Raw genomic sequence first — 19,781 nt, 5'->3', positions numbered from 1 at the left:
GGACAAAGCTTGTATTCATAACCAAAGCCAGCTTTCTGCAGTTGACAGTTTTCCTAGTGACCCCTCTTCAGTCACCCTGACACTCAGTGTCTCAATTCCCATAGGGCTCAAAGGTCTGTTGACCGTATTGATGGTTTATATCCATGTTTTTTTACTCATGGAGACAAGTTAGACTCCAGAAAGCCCTGGTGGACAAGATTGAGTCCAAAGTCATTTGGTCACTGACCAGTTTAATATTTAGCCCAGAGCTTTTGTCTCTGCTTTAGGATTGCTTCAAGGAGTGAAGATGGAATTGATGGAGACTGCCTTGGCCCTATGGAGTGAAGATGGAATTGATGGAGACTGCCTTGGCCCTATGGCTCTCACATTCAACAGCATTTTTCTGCATCCTTGCTTAGACCAAGTAGCTCTTAGGAGAGAGTGTATATTTGCAGGCAGTGTGCCCCTGGCTCGAAATGTCCTTTTCTTGATCACATATCTGACTTCCAACTGTTGAACTGGCCAGAAGAGGCCAAGGGTCCTCTGCGGATCTCCCTTCTCCTGACAAGCCAGCAAGGCTTGGTTTTTATCTGCTTGATGATCACACATATTGTTAACCTACCTGGTTTAGTTTCCGTAGTTGTGATAAAATACGCTGGCCAAAGAGAACTTGGGGAAGAAGGGGATTTATTTGGATTACAATTCCAGGTTACAATCCATTGTTGAGGGAAGCATCACATCACGGTCATGATTAGAGTGAGAACAAATGTGTGGATCCTTGCTTGCTCGGCTTAAGCTAATCACCCAGCTAGCATGCGCTACTCATACAGTTCAACACCAGCCCAGGAAGCAGGGTCTCCCACCTTCAGGGCGCATCTTCCAACCTCGGTTAACAGTCAAGATCGTCACCTACAGATGTGTCACAGGCAAACTCATCTGGGCTCGTTTCCCCACCTGTGTGAAGTTGACAGTCAAAGCTAGCCAGCATCTTCTCCTTCTTACCCCAAGCCCGGAGGATCAGACGTCCATGCGGCCTCTAAACTAACACAGCCCTGACTTAAGACTGAGCTGCATGGCTTTCAGGCAGAGAGGGAGGTCTTGGGAAAGCAGTCATGATTATCCTAGAGTATGAAGGAGGTCCGAGCCTTAGGCCAGGAAAGCCCAAGCCCAAAGTTCGTTCATTCATTCACTCATTCATGCATGTACACATGCAGTGGATTGCATCCATGAAACAAAAACCCTTCCCTCTAGGCACAGATACTCAGAAAGAGCCTGGGGACATCATTGAACCAATAATGGTGTAGTATAGCTGTGGAAACGAATGGCGGGGGGTGGGGGGGGTATCAAGAAGAGAAGCGTGGGCTAGGGAGAGTTGAGCATGTCAGTTTTAAAACAAAGTGAGCATGGGCTATCTAGGCAGAGCCCAGAAGGAAATAAATGAGGCACAGAAAATGGATTCTTGGAAAACATACGCTCAGCTTTTCCTTTCATATCCCCCCTCCCACCCCAAAGCAAACCAGAAGATCCGAAGGCTTTGGAGAACTGTACGAATATCACAGAACCATCTTGCGACGTGACAGAGGAGTGGACTGGCCCCAGTGAGATCTACGTTCCCCTCATTGTAATTTACAGAGGCAACTCCACAGTGAGCCTCTGTGAAGGCTCTGTCGTGGCTACAGACAGTGAGTGGGTTTCTTCATCCTTTGACAGCGAGTGGGTCTCGTGTCTCAATGCTGGTTGGCCACAAAAGGGGAAGGTGGGCAAAGGTGTTTGGCTTGAGAGCTGGCCTGACTCTTGGGTCTACCTTGTGTGGTCATTTGGTTGCTCAGAGCCTCAGCTTTCTGATCTGAAAAGTGGGTCCATAACCTGGACTTCTCAGATTATTGTGCAGGTTTCCAGCAGTAATTGCAGCTATTTTCCTGCTCTTTTTACAGCCTGCCAGGAAGTGGGGAGGAGGATTTGTACGTGTCTTCTTAAGCTGTCACATTAGTTTAGGCCATTGTCTTCCTGACTACCACAACCTGCCTGAGACTGTAGCCCAATAAAGCTGCATATATGAGCAGCAAGGGCCCTCAGCTCATAGGGTGAGTGGAACCCAGGAGTGGGGTGACCCCTTCCTCTCTTTCCCTGTGTCTGAAGGCCACTCCCTGAGCACTTGCATTAGTGGCTACAACACCATTACTGTTTCAGTTTCTAAATTTATAACTGGTTTCCAAGGTAATGATTTGGTTTTGGCATGCTGTTACAGACCAAGTGTGCATACGAACATACTTGGCAAAGTTATAGTGGTGGCTGAGCCATGTCCATGATTCAGATCTCGAGAGGTAACTGCAGTAGTATCTAGGCTTTGAATCAACGTTCATGTCTGTGCATAGACTCACAGAAAACAAATTGAAGAATAAGTTATAGATCATGATAAGGAATTGATACTAAAGTAATAAGTATTTTTTTCATGATCCAAATGACAAATATGAGAAAGACACTAAACCTAAGGTCACCAGGTGTGGCATCGCACACCTGTAATCCCAGCACCTGTGAGCCCAAGACAGGAGGTCAGCCTAGGCTACATAGAATGTAAGAAGCCAGCCAAGGATATATAGTATGACCCTGTGTCAAACAAACAAGCAAAACAAAACCCCCAGGATTAGAAACACAAAACAGACATCATGCTTTGGCATGGTTCTTCTGAACAGATCCAGCCATGTGCATTAAAAACAACAGCAACAAAAGAACATACGCCAGCAAGATGACTCAGTGGGTAAATGAGACACTTGTCCCCAAACTCAGTGACCTAGTCAACCTCGGGAACCCACATAGAGAGAGCTGGTTCCCAAAAGTTGTCCTCTGATCCCCACACATGTATGCATGCATAAACATAAATAAAGTAAATTAAAACCTTAAAAAAAAAAAAAAAAGCCTTAAGAGCCAGACAGTGGTGGCGCACGCATTCAATCCCAGCACTCGGGAGGCAGAGACAGGAGGAGCTCTGTGAGTTCCAGGCCAGCCTGGTCTACAGAGCAAGTTCCAGGATAGGCTCTAAAGTTACAGAGGAACCCTGTCTCAAAAAACTAAAAGCAAACAAACAAACAAAAAACCACCTTAAAATAGTAGATGTGTTTCTATCAAATATGGAGAGAATAAATGAAATAAAAAACCTTTAACATGTGACCACTCTAGCCAAGAATTCCTCATTAATAATTTGTTATAGAGAAATGACCAAGAGGATTGGAGAGTTGACTCTGCAATTAAGAGAACATAGTTTCCTGCAGAGCCACTGAGTTCAGTTCCCAGCGTCCACAGGGAGGTGTGCACCACCTGTAACTCCAGCTTCAGGGATCTTCTGCCCTCTTCTGGCCTCTGAAGGCAACTACACATGCACATTCCTGAAAACAAACAAACAAACAAACATACATACATACATACATACATACATACATACAATTTTAAATTAAAAAAAAAAACTTTTTAAAAGGAAAAAGAGCAAGGTGGTGGTGCACACCTTTAATCCCAGGACTCAGGAGGGAGAGGCAAGTGGATCTCTTTAAGTTCAAAGCCACCCTGGTTTACAAACCGAGTCCCAAGACAGCTAAAGGGGGGGGGGGGAGAGAAACAGCTAAGGACAAATGTAAAACTGTAGCTCCAAGAACACTGAATGACACGTTGATTCTTTTGATGGACGTTAAGGATAATCTATTTGTTCAAAATAGTGAATCAGTTGGGGTCTAGAATACAAGGATTCAAATTCAACCTGGAAAGTTATGAGGTGAGTTTGGGGTCAGAGATACTATAAGGCCAGAGAAGAACATTTTAGACTCTGTGGGTCACACAGTTTCTGTCCCATCCCGGGTTCTTCCTGTTTTCCTATGAGATCCCTAAAAAAACAGCAAAATCATCCAAAAGAAAAAAGTCTAAAACTGTAGGTTGTGCCAAAGTTTAACCCATGAGACACGGTTTTCTAACCCTTGAGGTAGAGAAGCATGTATGAAAATGTTTCTGAACTCTAGCTAAGTGAGCCAGGCATAGTGCTCACGCCTGTGTTCCCAGGACTGAGGAACCAGACCTAGAGAATCGGGAGTTCAAGGCCAGCCTGGGCTGTGCAGGGAAAATCTGAGTTGTTTGGGGCTTTTGTTTCTTTTGTTTTTTTAAGTAGTTTAGTGAAATCATAAAAAATATTGTGGGTTAGAAGGACTTAGTTTCAGTGTGTGTATGTGAACATGCATGTGCAAGTATGACATTTATATATCCAGTTAATACTTGTGACTATGTGTACATTCATATTCACACATTGTAAAAACGTTGATTATACCCAAAGAAAATTCCCACCTATATTTTCTACAAATACATATATTGGTTTTTGAGACAGGGTTTCTCTGTGTAGCTTTGGAGCCTGTCCTGGGACTCGTTCTGGAGACCAGGCTGGCCTTGAACTCACAGAACTCCGCCTGCCTCTGCCTCCCTCGTGCTGGGATTAAAGGTGTGCACCACCAACACCCGGCGAATCGTCTTACTGTTTTATTCTCCGTTTTGCACCAGTAAATCCTAACAATGCTGTCCAGCTAGAACAAGAAGCCCATTCAAACAGAATCAGTGTTTCTTTGAGTGGAAGGACACCATGTGTGACAACAGGAGGTGTCCAGTTGCGTATCTAAGGACTAACTGTATTCATCTCTCGTCCTGTTTCCCACACAGCTAGAGTTGAGCCGCCAGAATTCGAGGTTGTTGGCTTCACAGATCACATAAATGTCACAATGAAATTTCCACCTGTCACCCCCAAGATATTCGGGGAGAGCATATGGGAAATGCTAGGTTATAAGTCGCTTGTCATCAGAGAACAGGCGGGACAGAGCATCAAGCTGGTGAGTGGTTCCCCGAGTTCAGACCTGAACAATGCCCTACTGGCTGTGCCCATCTGCTGAGCTGCCCTGCAGGAGGTAGCTCAGTGGTGGAGTTGCTTTCTGTCATGTTCAACACTCAACTTGGCAGAGAGAGAGAGAGGGCGGGGCAGGGCGGGGCAGGGGTAGAAATGGGGAGAGAAGTTGTATCACCTCCTGTCACAATGCAGCCATGCGTCTTCATGTTTGTACCACGAATTGCAGCATTTTAGACTATGTCAGAAGTAAGGTGTGTTTACTAGGATAACAACAACACTGGAGGATGAAAGCTATAGACAGCAGGCCTCTTCTTTATTAAAGAAAATTGGCCTTTAAATCATGAAATAAAAGAGGCCGTTGCTGTAACCCAGCAACAGGCAGGAGTAGCCTGGACCAGTTGGTGGTGACCTTCCAGTACGACGTGGGTTTTATAAATGGACTCTACAGTGTGGCAGAGAAAAGAGAAGGGTTAAGGCCTCAGTGTGTTACAGTTGTCATTACCTGAGATTACGAGGACTCTGAGTGAGGCTCAGTCGGGAAATGTTCGCTGCTAATATGGTGTTCAGAGGGGGACGTGACAGACACTGCAGGTCCTGTGTCCAGATTAACTCTGGACACAGAGAGGCCTTCCATCAGAGTGCCTCTGGTGAGTTGTGGGCCAGAGACTGGTTGGAACGGGCTCCAGGAAAGCATCGCAGGGCTTGCTCTCCTCCAGAGCCTTTCTTTTAAAGGGAAGGAATGACCTGTGGCAGAGCTATAGAAAGTGAGCTTGGGGGGAGCACTAACTGGAGAAGTGACAGCATGTCCACTGCTGAGAGTGCACTTGAGGAACTGCAAAATAAGACTTTTTACAGTTATTTTGTAGGGTAGAGGGGAGGCTAGGGAAATGACAATATTGTAGAAATGATGTCGGGGAAACCTTCATTTGCTTCAGGGCTTTTTCTTCTCGTCCGTACAATGGAGCTGATGGGCCAGATGTCATGGTTTTAGAATATGTGAAGGTGTGGTGTGGTTTGGTGGTAAATTGCTAGCTTCTGGAGACTTAGACTCCTTTTCACCAGTTAATCCTATGATGTTTTTAAACCAAGGTCTTAACTGCTCTCTCTCTCTCTCTCTCTCTCTCTCTCTCTCTCTCTTTGTCTTTCGTGTGTCTGTGTCTGTGTGTGTGTGTGTGTGTCTGTGTGTGTGTGTGTGTCTGTCTGTGTGTGTGTGTGTGTGTGTGTGTCTGTGTGTCTGTGTGTCTGTGTGTCTGTTTCTGTGTCTGTGTCTCTTTTTTACAGCACAAGCCCACAATGAAGAGCATCACTGGGAACTTCACCTATGTCCTTCGAGACTTACTTCCAAAGACAAACTACTGTGTATCTGTTTATTTTGAAGCTGAAACCCTGGAGACCTCTATAAAGTCTCCCTTTAAATGCACCGCCCTTCAGCCTGACCAGGAATCAGGTATGGTTAGGTTTTTAAAGTTTGCACTTTTATTTTGATGGCAAACGGTTGAATGAGAGAGAAAAAAACCCTCAAGTTCTAGTGTGCTGAATGTACTTCTCCCAATAAATGTACATCACATCTCTGTTCCTATTGGTCCGTCTCTAATGTCTGTCCTGCCATAAGAATAACCAGTATCTACCTGAGAAAGTTAGGCGTTTTTATTTAAGGAAATCTGGGTTCAATTCAGCCCTGTGTGCCCTTTGGCCATTGTTTGTACCTAGTGCTGGAAGTCTCCAAGTTGCTGGCATTAGAAACCCAAGAAGGTGCTGGAGGGAAACCAGGCCCTTAGGTGTGAGGCCTACAAATATTGGTTCTGTGTGTAGAGAGAAAAAGCCTTCTCCAGAGAGAAGAGACAGCCCCTGGTAAAGTCAAGAAGCTGAGACCCCAACGTTCTCTGTCTGAGAAACCAAGTGGCTAGAACAAGGGAGCACTAGTCGGGAGCACCAGCAGGGAGCATGGGGTGTGGGGGTGCATGCCTGTACTCTAGCCTCCAGAGGTGGGGCAAGATGATAAGTTTAAAGCCCTCCTGTGCTGTGAGTGAGTTTCAAGCCGGCCTGAGTCATATAGCAAGACCCTGCCCCCCAAAGAAAAGACATGGAAAGGGGAGTGGCTGAGTTTAGATGCCTTCCTTATTTTCTTGGACAGTTACTAGTTCTTCAGTTGTCTCATTGAAAGAAAAAGGTTCTGAAAATCCCCCTCAGAGACAGCTCTGTAAATTCTTCAGCCACAAAGACAGCCTCCTAAACACCGTGCATCAGAGTGAAGCTAAGATTGTATTTGCAAGGGAATGCAGAGATGGGCTCAGGATTTGAGCTCTTGAGCTCCAGCTGATGGCTCCGTTTTGAGTCTTCCTGAAAACTTTGGGAGGTTAGGCCTAACTGACCAAAGTGGGTGACTGGGTATGGGGTCAGCCTCGAAGGCCCTGCTGTGCGGCACGTTCTCTGCTTCCTCACCCACCTTGAACAGCTTCCAGTACACACTCTTGCCACGGAGCTGAGCTCCTCCGTCCCTCCTTCCCTGCCAGGATGGACAGACTCTCTGACTTGGTGAGCCAAAGCCAATCCTGTCCGCTTCCATTTCTTCTGTCAAGCAGTCTGCCACAATGTTGCCAATGTAACTATTACAAATGGCTTAGCTATTTTGGGGGATTCAGCAAGCTACACTAAATAGGACCTGACGCTAGGGTGGACTGATAGCAGTGTGACTTCATGGTCTAGTGTTTCTCCAAGCAGAAAGATACGCAGGGTGATACCAAAGGTTAAAAGGTCAACCTTTACCATAAGTTGTGTTTCAGTCTTTGTAGCATATTGATCCTACACAAATATTAACATTGGCCCAAACAAGTCAGCATATCCGTGTCTGACACCAGACCTCTTGACTCCGAGACAGCCAGCATTTGAGCTCATTTCTGACCCATTACTCAAGCAGAGTGGAGCAGGCAGGATAAGGACCTGTTTCCATAGATCGTCCCCACTTCAGATGATAGCCACAAGGTCAAGGGGTCAGACCACGTGGACTCCTGTCCAACATGGCTACAAACCCAAGAACTCCCCCAAACCCCTCTCAGATCCAATAGTTTGATGAAGTGCCTCCCGGAACTCGGGGGACTTAGGAGACAGTTTGGGATAAAGGTTCTATATGAGTCCAGAGAGGAGGGTACATTGGACAGGGATGGAAGGGTCTGAACACGGAAGAACGGCGGGTCCCATGTTCCTGGGCTTTAGCTGGGTCTAAGTCATTGTCCACAGCATGAGGCAGCATGAGCCTCATCCGGAATCTGTCTCACTGCTCTCCAGGGGGTCACTTCATTGGCATAAATTTAGGTGGTTGCTACCTTAGCTTTTTTTTTTTTTTTTTTTTTTTGTCTGCTGTTAAAGTGGATAACTTTAAATAAAGAAGAGACATTTAGGGGGCTGGAGAGATGGCTCAGCAGTTAAGAGCAAGGGCTGCTTTTCCAGTGGTCCTTCCTGAGTTCAGTTCCCAGCAACCACATGGTGGCTCACAACCATCCATAATGGGATCTGATGCCCTTTATGTGGGCATAAAGTCCTATATGCAGATAGAGCATGTATAAGGAGGAGAGAGAGAAAGAGAGAGAGAGAGAGAAAGAGAGAGAGAGAGAGAGAGAGAGAGAGAGAGAGAGAGAGAGAATTTCTCCTAGTGGGCTGGGAAATCCAAACTAGGAAGGCTTCCTTTCAGAACCCTAGCATTGTAGAAGATGTCACGTGCCGTGGAGGGGAAGTAGCAAGGTGTTTTATGTGGAAGTCACATCCGAGGGATCTTACCCATTCCCATAATGACAGTTACTCCACGCATAAGGAAGGGCAGAGCCTTGTGACCCAAGCCCTTCCTAACACCCCACCCCCCCACTCCCCGCTCCCTGTACCGTCTCAGTGGACACTAACCACACAGGAGACTTTGCAACCATAGCAGACCCCAAATGGTGCTTGTTAAAAACAGCAGCTCTCACTCAGGGAATTTCATGAGGTTTGAAGCCCTGTGCCTAAACACACACACACACACACACACACACACACGTAATAAAAAATAAACTAGTAAAACAACAGAGGAAGGTTTACTGTGACCCTGAGGTGCTGACCCAGCAGCTGGCCATTCTCTGGAAGATGACCGACTCTCCCCTCACCCCACCCCACCTCCACCTGCTAAGACCTGGTCTTGCAATAGCGTGCTGTGGGTTCATCCCACCATTTTTCCATGTTAACACACCATTTGATGAATCGCCGGCCTCCCTTCTGTCGTTAACTGAGACAGTTAACGAGCAGGCAACTACAACTATCCAAACAGTTGTGTTTTCTTGTCTGGCACTCAGCAGTCACACAGATTGAGGTAATACGACGATGCCTCCTACTGTCCTGCTGCCATCCAAGCCGCTGTTAACCAGCAGAGCCAGCTGTCCCTTGATGACCAGCTGAGACCAGTGCTTACTCTTAGGGCAACAGCCACAGGAGGACTTTAGACCAGAGATGTGATGAGATCCCCCTTGTTAGTCCCTGTGCCCATCGGTTGGCTCTTAGAAAACCCCGAGGGGGATCTATTCATGTGACAAATATAGCAATGGCAGAAATAGACATCTCTGACATTGTAGGACTCCCACTGCAGTCAAATATGGTGCACACTCCCTTCAATTCCTGACCAATTGTGATTTGTGTGGAGGTGGGCAAACCTCAGAAAGGGGATGAGGGAGCAAGTGTGGGCCAGCAAAGAAAGAACTAGTGGTTACTGTCTGCATGGCTGTCCTCTGCTCAGCAGTTCACTCCCAAGGGCGTCTCAGGGAGTCACCAGGGTGGTTAATAGTCCTGGGTGATGTGATCTCTGGGTGGGAACAACTTTGCCTTGGCCGAGGTCAAGTCCTTCAGAAGCAACTCACACTTAGCTGTTAGCGTGCACCGAAGCACCCACAGCTCGCTGAGGGATGTGATTGGGATGTGTAGGGAGACGCTGTAGCTAGCTCCTAGGAAGCGTGGCTACAGTGTCTCCCTACAGGGATGCCTACAGCATCCACCACAGATGGTCAAAGGGATACTTCCTGGATGAGGGCCCCGGGGAGGTGTGATGGACCAGTAACAGTAACATAAAGATATCTGTATCTTGATCCTAGATATGTTAACATGCTACCTCCTGGGGACAAAGAGGCTTGGTGGTTCCTAATAAATTCAAAATGGCGACAGATTATCCCTGACCACCCATGTGGGTCTCCTGGGAGCACAGAGGACCTTACAAGGGAAGGAGGCAGAGGACAGCAACAATGGAAGCAGAGGTCGGACTGTAAGAGACTGGGAGTTGCTAGTCAGCTGGCTCTAAGGATGAAGGAGGGCTCTCCAAAGCAGAAAGGGACATCCTGCAAACACCCTGATCTTTATTCCAGTGAAACTCATTTTGGACATCTAACGTTGGAACTGTAAGCCAATCTGAACTGAGCTAGGTTTTGCCAACTTGCTTCTTTAGATAAGACCACAGGAACAAAGCAAATGAGTCAGGGAGACATAGCAGGGAGGGAATTCCATAGGATGGGTCCAGCGAATGCTGACAGAGGGTCTGGGGAAGCATTGACCTGGAGCGCAGTGAGCAAAGGGTGAACCTGAGAGGGTGGGAGACTCCAGATGACCTAGGTCTTGAAAGCCATTAGGAGGCCTGGGGACCACAGGGGAACTTGAGCAGATCTGATTTAGGATGTAAGAGGAACATCAGTGTGCCACCAAGTGGGGGATCCAGGTGCCTCCCTGCCAGGCACTGCAAATAATCCCAGTGGGAGGCCAGAAGGGAAGAACTCCAAGAAGCATTAGCCATCAGCAGTCTCAGAAAGTTCTCTTGTCCGCTGCAGAGAATGGCAGTCATGAAACACGACCCTTGCTGCCCAGGTCTCTTAGGTTGCAAAAGGAAGACAAGATGCATCCAAGGCCAATTTGAAGATACAAATCTGGCCTCTGCTTCTCAAAATGAGCTGACCTAACCCTCTTTTAGGAAGATGATCTACAATGATAGCACACATGTGTAAGAGGCCACAAGCCAAGAGAGGTTATATTTTACATCACCACTAAGCGAAAACCAGACACAAACCTTCAAGTCATGAAGACCTCTGAGACTGATAACAAATCGCCCTGTGGGGAAGGCTACTAAAGCTTGCTGCTGGGCGCGATTTGCCTAGTGTGTTCCTAGGCCACTGTGTCAGTCATGTGTCGGTTGAATTTGCTGCACTGCTCTCCTGTACTCTTTAGAAAGTCGGGTATGTCACCTGTGAGTCAGAATCACAGAATGTCACCTAATGCCTCATCTGTGGGGGTTACTTGGGTTTATCTCTCCCTTCCTAGGAAATGTGTGAAGATTTTGTGTGTCTGAGAGCGGTGCCTCTGAGCCTAGGCCTGAGGATCCGACACCATTCATGGGCCTGGGTTCAGAAGTCAGGGCTAACTCCCAGTGCGGGGCCTTCACTGAGCGAGTTCATTAACTCGCTCTTTAAAAGACTTGGAAGTATGCCATCAATTTTCAGTGCCTTTTCTCTCCTATGTCTGTTTTCCCTGAAGCTCTGGATACAGAGTTCATACTAAGAGAGCCTTTCTGGAAATTTAAGAGAATGCCACACGTGCTGACTCGCTGCACCTTGGCCCAGTGGTACTTAGGGAAACTGCTGCTCTCAGCGCTGAGGTAGAAATCTTCAATCTTGTTTGACAAAGTCTAGGGCAAGTTCTTCGCAGGCAAAGAGAGTGCCCGGGTTTGGGTGCCTGCTGTGGCCAAGGCTGAGCCTCAGAATGGCCTAATTGGTTTTCTAAGCTGCTGGTCCATCCTCCAACTCTTCCACCTGGACCAAGTAGGGATTTGCGATGTGGTGTGACAGAGAAAGTAGGTTCCAGTTTTGATCGGTGAAATTTCAAGAACCACAGATGGACAGCTAGGAGCTACTCTGTTGCAATTACAGAACACGGAAGTATGTGGGGGGGTTTTGTTTTTGTTTTTGTTTTTTTAAGATTTTATTTATTTTGTATACAATGTTCTGCCTGCATGTCTTCTGCAGGCCGGAAGAGGGCACCAGATCTCATTATAGATGGTTGTGAGCCACCATATGGTTGCTGGGAATTGAACCCAGGACCTCTGGAAGAGCAGCCAGTGCTCTTAACCTCTGAGCCATCTCTCCAGCCCCACTATGTTTTATTTTTATTTTGAAAACTAGATATATTTTGTTTAAAATAAAAGCATTTATGTTAGCCTCCATTCTTTGGTATCTAGAGATATAATTTTTCCTCAAACTTTGGCTTTCTCCGCATTAAATTCTGACATGAGACCAATGTGAGTGTTACCCCACCTGTGACCATACCCTGAATTTCTTTTGAATAAAGTCATTTATCTTTTCATCAACAGGGTCGTCAGAGTATGACAAAGTAGGAATAGTTACTGGGTGTGTGATAGCAGTGCTCTTCTTCAGCATCGTCGTAATGCTGAAACGGATTGGTTACATATGCTTAAAACACAATTTCCCCAATGCCTTGGTATGTAGTTCTTCTACCTTTATTTCTTAAATTATTTGTTTATTTTATTGATGTTTTGCTTACATGTATATCTGTGTGAGTGTCTCAGATCTCCTGGAACTAGAGTTACAGACAGTTGTCAGCTGTCATGTGAGTATGGGGAATTGAACCAGGTCCTCTAGAAGAGCAGCCTCTTAAACACTGAGCCATCTCTCTAGCCCCTATCTTGTTTCTTATTTTAACTTGATAATTTTTATTATAGATGTAATATGTTTGCAGTAAATAATCTCCTTTTCCAAAAACATCAGTTATCTTGGTCATTCTAGATTCTTTATTATCCCTGCAAGTCTCAAATGTATCAGGGCATTTTTTCTGTTTCTTCTATCTATTCTCTCTCTCCTCCTTCATCTCCGCCGCTCCCCCGCCCTGTGGTAGGTATTTGTTCACCTGTGCATGATGTGGAAGTCACATGTTGACTTTAGGTGTCTTTCTCAATGGCTCCCCAGCTTGTTTTCATTTGAGTATTTTAATTGGGTCTTTGAGAAATTCACACAGTATCTGTTTTCCTGTCCTTTCCTGGATCCAAACTCCTCCCAGAGCCTTCCCCTTCCTACCCAGCCAACCTCTTGTTCTTCCTCTGTCTTAAAAAGAAGCAGAACTTAACTACATTTACACTTAAGTATTTGTGCTTGGGAAGGGGTCACCTTCCCTGGCATCCTATGAAGTCAGAGGACAATTTGAGGAGGCCCCGTCTCTCTCTTTCCACTATGCAGGTCTGGGGTGGAGCCCAGGTGATCAGTCTCGAAGTTGAGTGCGTCTACCTGCCCTGCCAGCCCTCTCCACTTTATTTTTTGTTTTGTTTTGCATGCATAACACGTTTTCTTTTTATTAAGCTCATTTGATTTTTTCTATTCAACTGCATATAGCTTTTCCAAAACAAGCTAATAATTGCTTTTTCTTTAACTTTAAAACAATTTTTTGAGATTATAACTACATCATTTACCCCCTTCCTCCCTCCAAACCTTAATCCCCCCTTGATGCCCCTCAAATTCATGACTCCTTTTTCATTAATTCTTATTACATACTTGCCATAGGCACTGTTATCACACACACACATGTATGTACATACTACACACGTGCAACCTGCTCGGCCTGTCTAATGTTGCTCTCACATGAGTGTTCAGGGCTGACCATTTGGTACTGGATAATGAGTTGGTGTGCCCTTCCCTGGGGAGGACGGTTGCTCCAGCTCCAGCTCCAGCTCCCAGCATTCCCTAGTTGCCTGTAGTTCTCTGTGTAAGGTTGTAGACCAGGCTCTCCTGGACTCCAGGCTACTTTGCATGCCTGTTGGTGTTGTCTTTGTTCAGCTCTCATTTGGGCAGTCATGTTGGTGAGACGGTATTGGTGTAGCTTCTGACGCTCCTAGGAGACACAATCTCACAGCAAACTCATGGTCCTCTGGCTCTTACACTCCTTCTGCTCCCCCTCATGCAATGTTCCAAGCCTTAAGGGTGGGCATTGTTCCCCCTTTATCTTTTTAGAAGGTCTCTCACTGAACCTGAAGGCTATCTGTACAGCTAGGCTGGCTGAGAATGAGCTTCAGGGCTCCAACTGTCTCTATCCCGCCTGCCCCTCTTCTGCTAGGATTACAGATTAAGGCTGTTGAACCAGCCCCCGCCCCCATGAGCACTAGGGATCAAACTTTACACTTGTGTTGTAGACACTTTACTGAATGAGCCCTTTCAGCCCCTACTCCATACCTATTATGTTTAATGATCATGGAATTGCATTATTATCAAGGCATTCTTTTTTCCCAACTGTAGGGCATTTGGATTGATTTTCTTTGCTCTCTCTTTCCAATTAGGAATAGTACAATGGAAATAGTCCACAGAGAGAGAGACAGAGTAGATTTATCTTATAAAATGTCATAACAAGCTAACTTGTCATGCTTTGTTCGATGTCCTGTACTTGATGGCTGCTCATAGTGGTTCTCAAGTGCTGCTCTCATGAGTCACAAGGACAACCGTTTGCTTAGCTCTTGTCTGCCTCTGTTGGCAGCTCAGGGCCCTTGTAGAATCTGAGTGTTGTTGATCTATATCTTTCTAAACGTCGTGTGTTTTCACTCAGCTGCTTTTGCCGGCCATTTCCCGTCTTTCCTGCCACAGTCACACTGTTCCCTCTTGCAATGATTTTGTGACATTTCAAGTAGAAACACCTTGTTTTCTCCTGGTGCAGCTCATCTGCATTACCCTGTTCCCCCAGTGGCCACTGTCCCTGCACATATGATAGCTTTAGTCACTTAGTTCTGTTGTCACCTTAGGTCTGTCCTCTACTCTGTTAAAAATTATTGCTCTCCATTTAAGCGAATCTTCCAGAAAAAGGAACGCATGCCACTCTAGGCCTAGTGTGTTTGGAGATGCATTTTTACCAGAAAGTTCAATTTGGGGAACTCAAACTCGGGGTCTTGAACGTGCTAGTAAAACTTTTAGATGGTTACTGTTTTGACTTTAACAAATCCTTGTTGACTCTTTACTGAATGACATATATTCCAAGTGTTGGTATGTGGGACAAGGCGAACAAAAGCCCCACCAGTGGGCTTAGTTTAAAGAGTAGGGCAGACTGCAATTATTTATAAGTAAGAATATTAATCTCAAAAGTTTATATCACTCTGGGGCTAAATTTTTATGTCAGTAATCTGCCCTACATAGTGAGTACAGGGCCAGCAAGTCTACACGGGGAGACCGTCTCAAAGAAACAATCAAAAGGTTTGGCAAAGTCATTGCATACTTAAATTGACCATGTTTAATTAGAAAGTAAGGGTAAAGCTGCTTCCAGCCTCAGAGGAATGAAGTACAAAAACCACTGTGTAAAGCCACTGAATTTCACCCAACCCAAACAATAATGTAACTTATGCCCAGATCGAGAAAAAACAAAAGCACAGCCAGCTTTCCCAGGATTCTCTCTTGCCACCTTCCAAAGCACCGATGCTCACCAAGATTAATCCAGATTACTAGGGACATGGATTGTTTTCCTCGTTTTTTATATTTATAGAAACGGTGTATCATTTTCAGTAGCCCCAAAATCAATACAATTACAGGAGCGGCAAGTTATTTTTTTTTAATTTAAGAAATAAATCTAATAAAAACACACATGCCCATCACACAGGAAAGGATAGCAAAGGGTAACAAAAGACCATCAGAGAAGCCCAGAAACAGGAGTAAAAAAGCCACCTTCTAAGAAACACCCTCAGGGACAGATGGCTTATTATGTCAACCTATACAGCTGAAGGATCTTAAGAATATTAAAGAATCAGTTGTCTCATATGGTCTCCATAGCCATACATAAAACAGCTATTACATTCATGGGCAACCTTTAACAGGGTGACCCCCCATGGACTGGGAACAATTGGTGGCAGCTGTACTTGAGAATTCATGCCAAATCCAGTGGAAGGCATTGATCAGGAAAGAATCGAAGCTCCTTGAGCGTCAAGGCATAAAGGACGGTTATGAAGCCCCCCTAGCAGGCGTGGCTACCGTGTCCCCTATAAATATATGCATAGAAGCCTGCTGTGTGTCAGTGGCTGTGCGATCAGTGGGGAAACCATGGCTGGTGATGGTGTGAACTGTACTAGACAAATTATATGGGATCCCTCTCTGCCTCATACCACACACAGTTTAAATACATAGTAAGTCTAGTGGCTGGGTGTTCAGTGACATGGGATATGCTTAGCATGCAAAAGGCCCTGAGTTCAATCCCCCAGCATGTGCGCGCACGCGCATGCACACACACACACACACACACACACACAGAGAGAGAGAGAGAGAGAGAGAGACAGAGAGACAGAGACAGAGAGACAGAGACAGAGAGACAGAGACAGAGACAGATAAGCCTGCTTCGTAGTGCAATTGTGAGGGCAAGGAAACTAGAAAATGGCTTGCATCCCAGGCTTCATGCAACCACAGACAGGGCATCTAAATGGACTCTTGCTTGGCACTGTTCCGTTCACACAGCGTTTGTATTGTGCCAAGTTCTGTAAGCAATCTAGAGGTGGTTGAGAGTGTACAGGTGGGAGAAGAGAGGTGACACACAAATGCTGTGACATTTCATATGGAGCATCCTAGCATCCTTGGGTTTGGAAATACAGGAGCAGTGGCCAGCAACCAGCAAGTGACATACAGCCGTCAGTGTGTGTCATTAATGTACCCACGTCTGCATCACTTCACAGTGAATGCTAACTTTAATGTTGAAGAGCTAATACAAGTGAAAGACCTTCTCTCTCTCCCTCCCTATGTCCTTCCTCCCTCTCTAGAATTTCCATAACTTTCTGTCCTGGATATTCCCTGAAGTACCACCGTCAGAAGGAGTTGACAAGTTGGAGATCATTCCCTCAAGCAAAAAGAAGAAGGTGTGGAATTATGACTATGGAGATGGAAGTGACAGTGATGAAGACGTCCCCAAAGCGAGTGCCACTGGTTACACCACGCATGGACTCATGGGCAGGCTTCTGAGCCAGGCCTCTGACCCCGCAAACCACCCCCTGGAGTCCCAGCTTGAAGAAGACTCAGCCGCTGAGGAATCTGATGCCACGGGGCCTGGGACTGAGCCAGAACTCCCCACCGAGGCTGTGGTGGGGCTGGGCCTCAGGCCTTCAGAAGACCCGAGTGGTCCCTATGAGAGGAGAGAGAGTGTGCTCCAGGACTCCTTCCCCGGGGATGACAGCAGCTCCGTGAATGGGACCGGGGACAAAGTTATCTTCAACGTGAACTTAAATTCTGTGTTTTTGAGAGTTCTCCATGATGACTCTGAAGGGGGCTCAGAGGTGTCATCTCTCGCAGAAGATCCGGTCCACCTAGACGAGGCTCCCCACAGGAGAGAGTCAGGCCTTCCAATGGCCGGTGAGGACAGGACACAGTCACCTCATCCCAGTGTCTCTTCACAGGGTCTGTGGACTGAAGATGGGTCCTCTGAAAAAACTGACACCTCAGACTCAGATGCTGACACAGGGGACGGCTATATTATGAGATGACACTGGAAGCTCAAGCTGAGTGGGCCTCTTCACAGCCAGCCTGGATACCTTGTGGCCTGCAGGTGTCTGTGAGGGGGGGACTAGGGAACTCTGGAGCCCTCCTGGTTCTTGCTGATAGTCTTCTCTGTGCAGATTCCCAGTTTGGGGATCCATTGTTGTTTACGTGGGTCACGAGCATGCCCCGCCCACCTCCTTCCCAGTGATGCACTAAGGCGGTACTGTGTTATGTTTCCCAGGGAACAGTGTTCACTGTGACTTTCAGAGGCAGCCAAGGCCTCCCATCCCTGTGTCATATCTAGGAAATGATTAAATTGGGGCAGAGAAAAGGAAAGAAAAACTGGCCAAGCAGTGTTTAGCAGGGCTCATGGAATGAGCCTGAAAGAGGGTAAAAGGGAAAGAGGAAGGGCACACCTCCCAGGTGGGAGAAACACGGTGGAACACAAGGGAACCAGCAAGGTCTGGGCCCTTCTCAGCCACCACTGCCCGTTTCCTCCACTCTGAGATGGTCATCAGCCACCTGTAAAGCCTTCCACAGAAATGTGGGGGTGGGGAGAAGCCATGAGAATAATTCTAGGATCCTCCAGGGCACTCAGAGAGAAGGGAAGCTGGCGTGGTGGAGGGCAAGGAGCAAAATCTCAGTGCCTGCCACATTTTAAGGTTTTTGTTTTTAGGGGTGAGAGCAAGCATTTCAAGGTCTTCGCAATACACACAAGACACGACGAGTCTTAGTCCCATTTAACAATTTTTAAAGAACTCTATGTATAGATTTGGATGACTGTCACTGTGAGTCTCAAATATCATGGAGGGGCGAGCCACACATCTGATTGCCAATGGGTGACTTTGGGGTTCTTGTGTGGTTTTTATTTTATTCTTTATTTTATTTTGGACAAGTTCTCTCATATAGGATGACCTTTTGGTCTTCCTGCCTCCGCCCTCCCCGGCACTGTGATTACAGGAGTCTACTGCCATAAGTTAAGGGCTTCATCCATGCTAGGCAAGCACTCTACCAGCACCCCCCCCCCACCTTTGTGCTTCACCTCCTTGAGCTCCAGTTTCTTCATTGTGAAATAAAGGGGATGACTGGGTTAAGTCATTTCCACCATCCTAGAGGCCTGGGGCCAATGCTGGAAAGACGGGGATTGAGTGGAGGTGCTGAGCCCCAGAGGCACCCAGGATGGATGAAGAAGACTATAAACCCTCCCGTCTTGCTCCCCAAAAGTCAGTTTCTCACACTGTTCTTCTATTCAAAGAGGGAAAACTACAGGGGTCCTAGCTCAAAGGCTTCTGATGGATTGCTCATGTAACTCCTCTAAAGCAGTTCAAAAGAAGCCCCCGTGAAATAGACCTAATAAAATCCCACAGGAGAGAAACCCTACACACGAAAACCGTGTCAGAGACCCTACACACACAAACCATCTCTCTGCCCTCTGAATACATCTATCCTCTACCCAGACTCACTTGCTGGCGCTAGCACTTTCTTTTAAGCTTTGCATAATTGCTGGTAAATAGTTTTTAGCACTTGCACTTATTCTCTTTTAAATTTTGTATGTTTTAAGATTGTCAGAGGTTAATACAAGAATACTTTTTCATACAAGCCTGTAGTCTTTTGAGTAATTTCTCACTAGAATGTATTTCTTTAGCATATTTGTGGTTCTGCTGGCGTTTCAAGATTATTCTGTCTTTCTCTAAATCTGCGATGGCCTGCTGGGATGCCCCCCCCCCAACACACACACACTTAGCATGTTCTAACGTAGACATTTCTCAACACGTAGTCAGCCGGCCTACTGTGGATTTTCCCACCTCACCACCTGGTCCGTTTAGAAGAGGAAATTAAAGCTTTCTCAGCAGTCTTATGTAAGAAACAAGTTACCAAGAAGTGAAGGAACTGGCCTTGTGCCATCTCCTTGGGGTGGGGAGGGGCACTAAAACATTCCCAGGCTATGCTGAGGGGTGGGTGCTCTGATTCACCTGTTTGGGCGACAGGACTTTGGAGAAGTGATGCTTTGTTGGGGAAAAACACAACACTAAGCAATACTAAGGAAAGGAACCGCCCAGCCCTAGCGAAGCTGAAGCGAGAGGATCGCTTCGAATTCCGGGCCAGTGTAGACTTCACGGAAAGACATTTTCTCAACATCCACCCACCTAGGAAAGAGAAACTCAAGAGGAGAGAGAAACAGGATGAAGGCGGGGCTGGGGGACTTGGGGGGCACGACGCTGTCACCCAGGACTGGCGTTTGAGCGCCTTCGTTAGCCTGGGGCCAGCTTGGCGGCCCGGGTCCTGGCGGGCTGCGGGCGGAGGGAGCCGGAGGGGAGTGGCCTGGCCGCCCGACGGAGGTTCCGGAAGGGCGCCGACGGCTGCGGGGCCGGCGCGGGGCCATGGCCTGGGCGCGGAGCGTGGCGGCCTGGCTGGGCGCGGCTTCCTGCTTGCCAGGTGAG

The 19,781-nt window shown here is 46.8% G+C and overlaps 1 protein-coding gene across 2 annotated transcripts in view; it reads left to right on the top strand.

Annotated features, from left to right (window-relative positions):
• Positions 1 to 18,183, top strand: part of LOC100768006 (interleukin-10 receptor subunit beta) — a 30,216-nt gene extending 12,033 nt beyond the window's left edge. For both annotated transcript variants that reach the window (XM_027415579.2, XM_027415580.2), the window contains exons 5-9: positions 1,492 to 1,661; positions 4,669 to 4,835; positions 6,131 to 6,296; positions 12,213 to 12,340; positions 16,629 to 18,183. In XM_027415579.2, the coding sequence (XP_027271380.1) occupies positions 1,492 to 1,661; positions 4,669 to 4,835; positions 6,131 to 6,296; positions 12,213 to 12,340; positions 16,629 to 17,345 (1,348 nt within the window). In that variant the 3' untranslated portion in view covers positions 17,346 to 18,183. The remainder of the gene's footprint in view (positions 1 to 1,491; positions 1,662 to 4,668; positions 4,836 to 6,130; positions 6,297 to 12,212; positions 12,341 to 16,628) is intronic.
• Positions 18,184 to 19,781: the final 1,598 nt, after the last annotated feature.

Source organism: Cricetulus griseus, chromosome 4 (assembly GCF_003668045.3).
Source record: "Cricetulus griseus strain 17A/GY chromosome 4, alternate assembly CriGri-PICRH-1.0, whole genome shotgun sequence".
Lineage (NCBI taxonomy): Eukaryota > Metazoa > Chordata > Mammalia > Rodentia > Cricetidae > Cricetulus > Cricetulus griseus.
The sequence above is the reverse complement of the archived record's forward strand: the minus strand, read 5'-3'. Positions and strand labels throughout refer to the sequence as shown.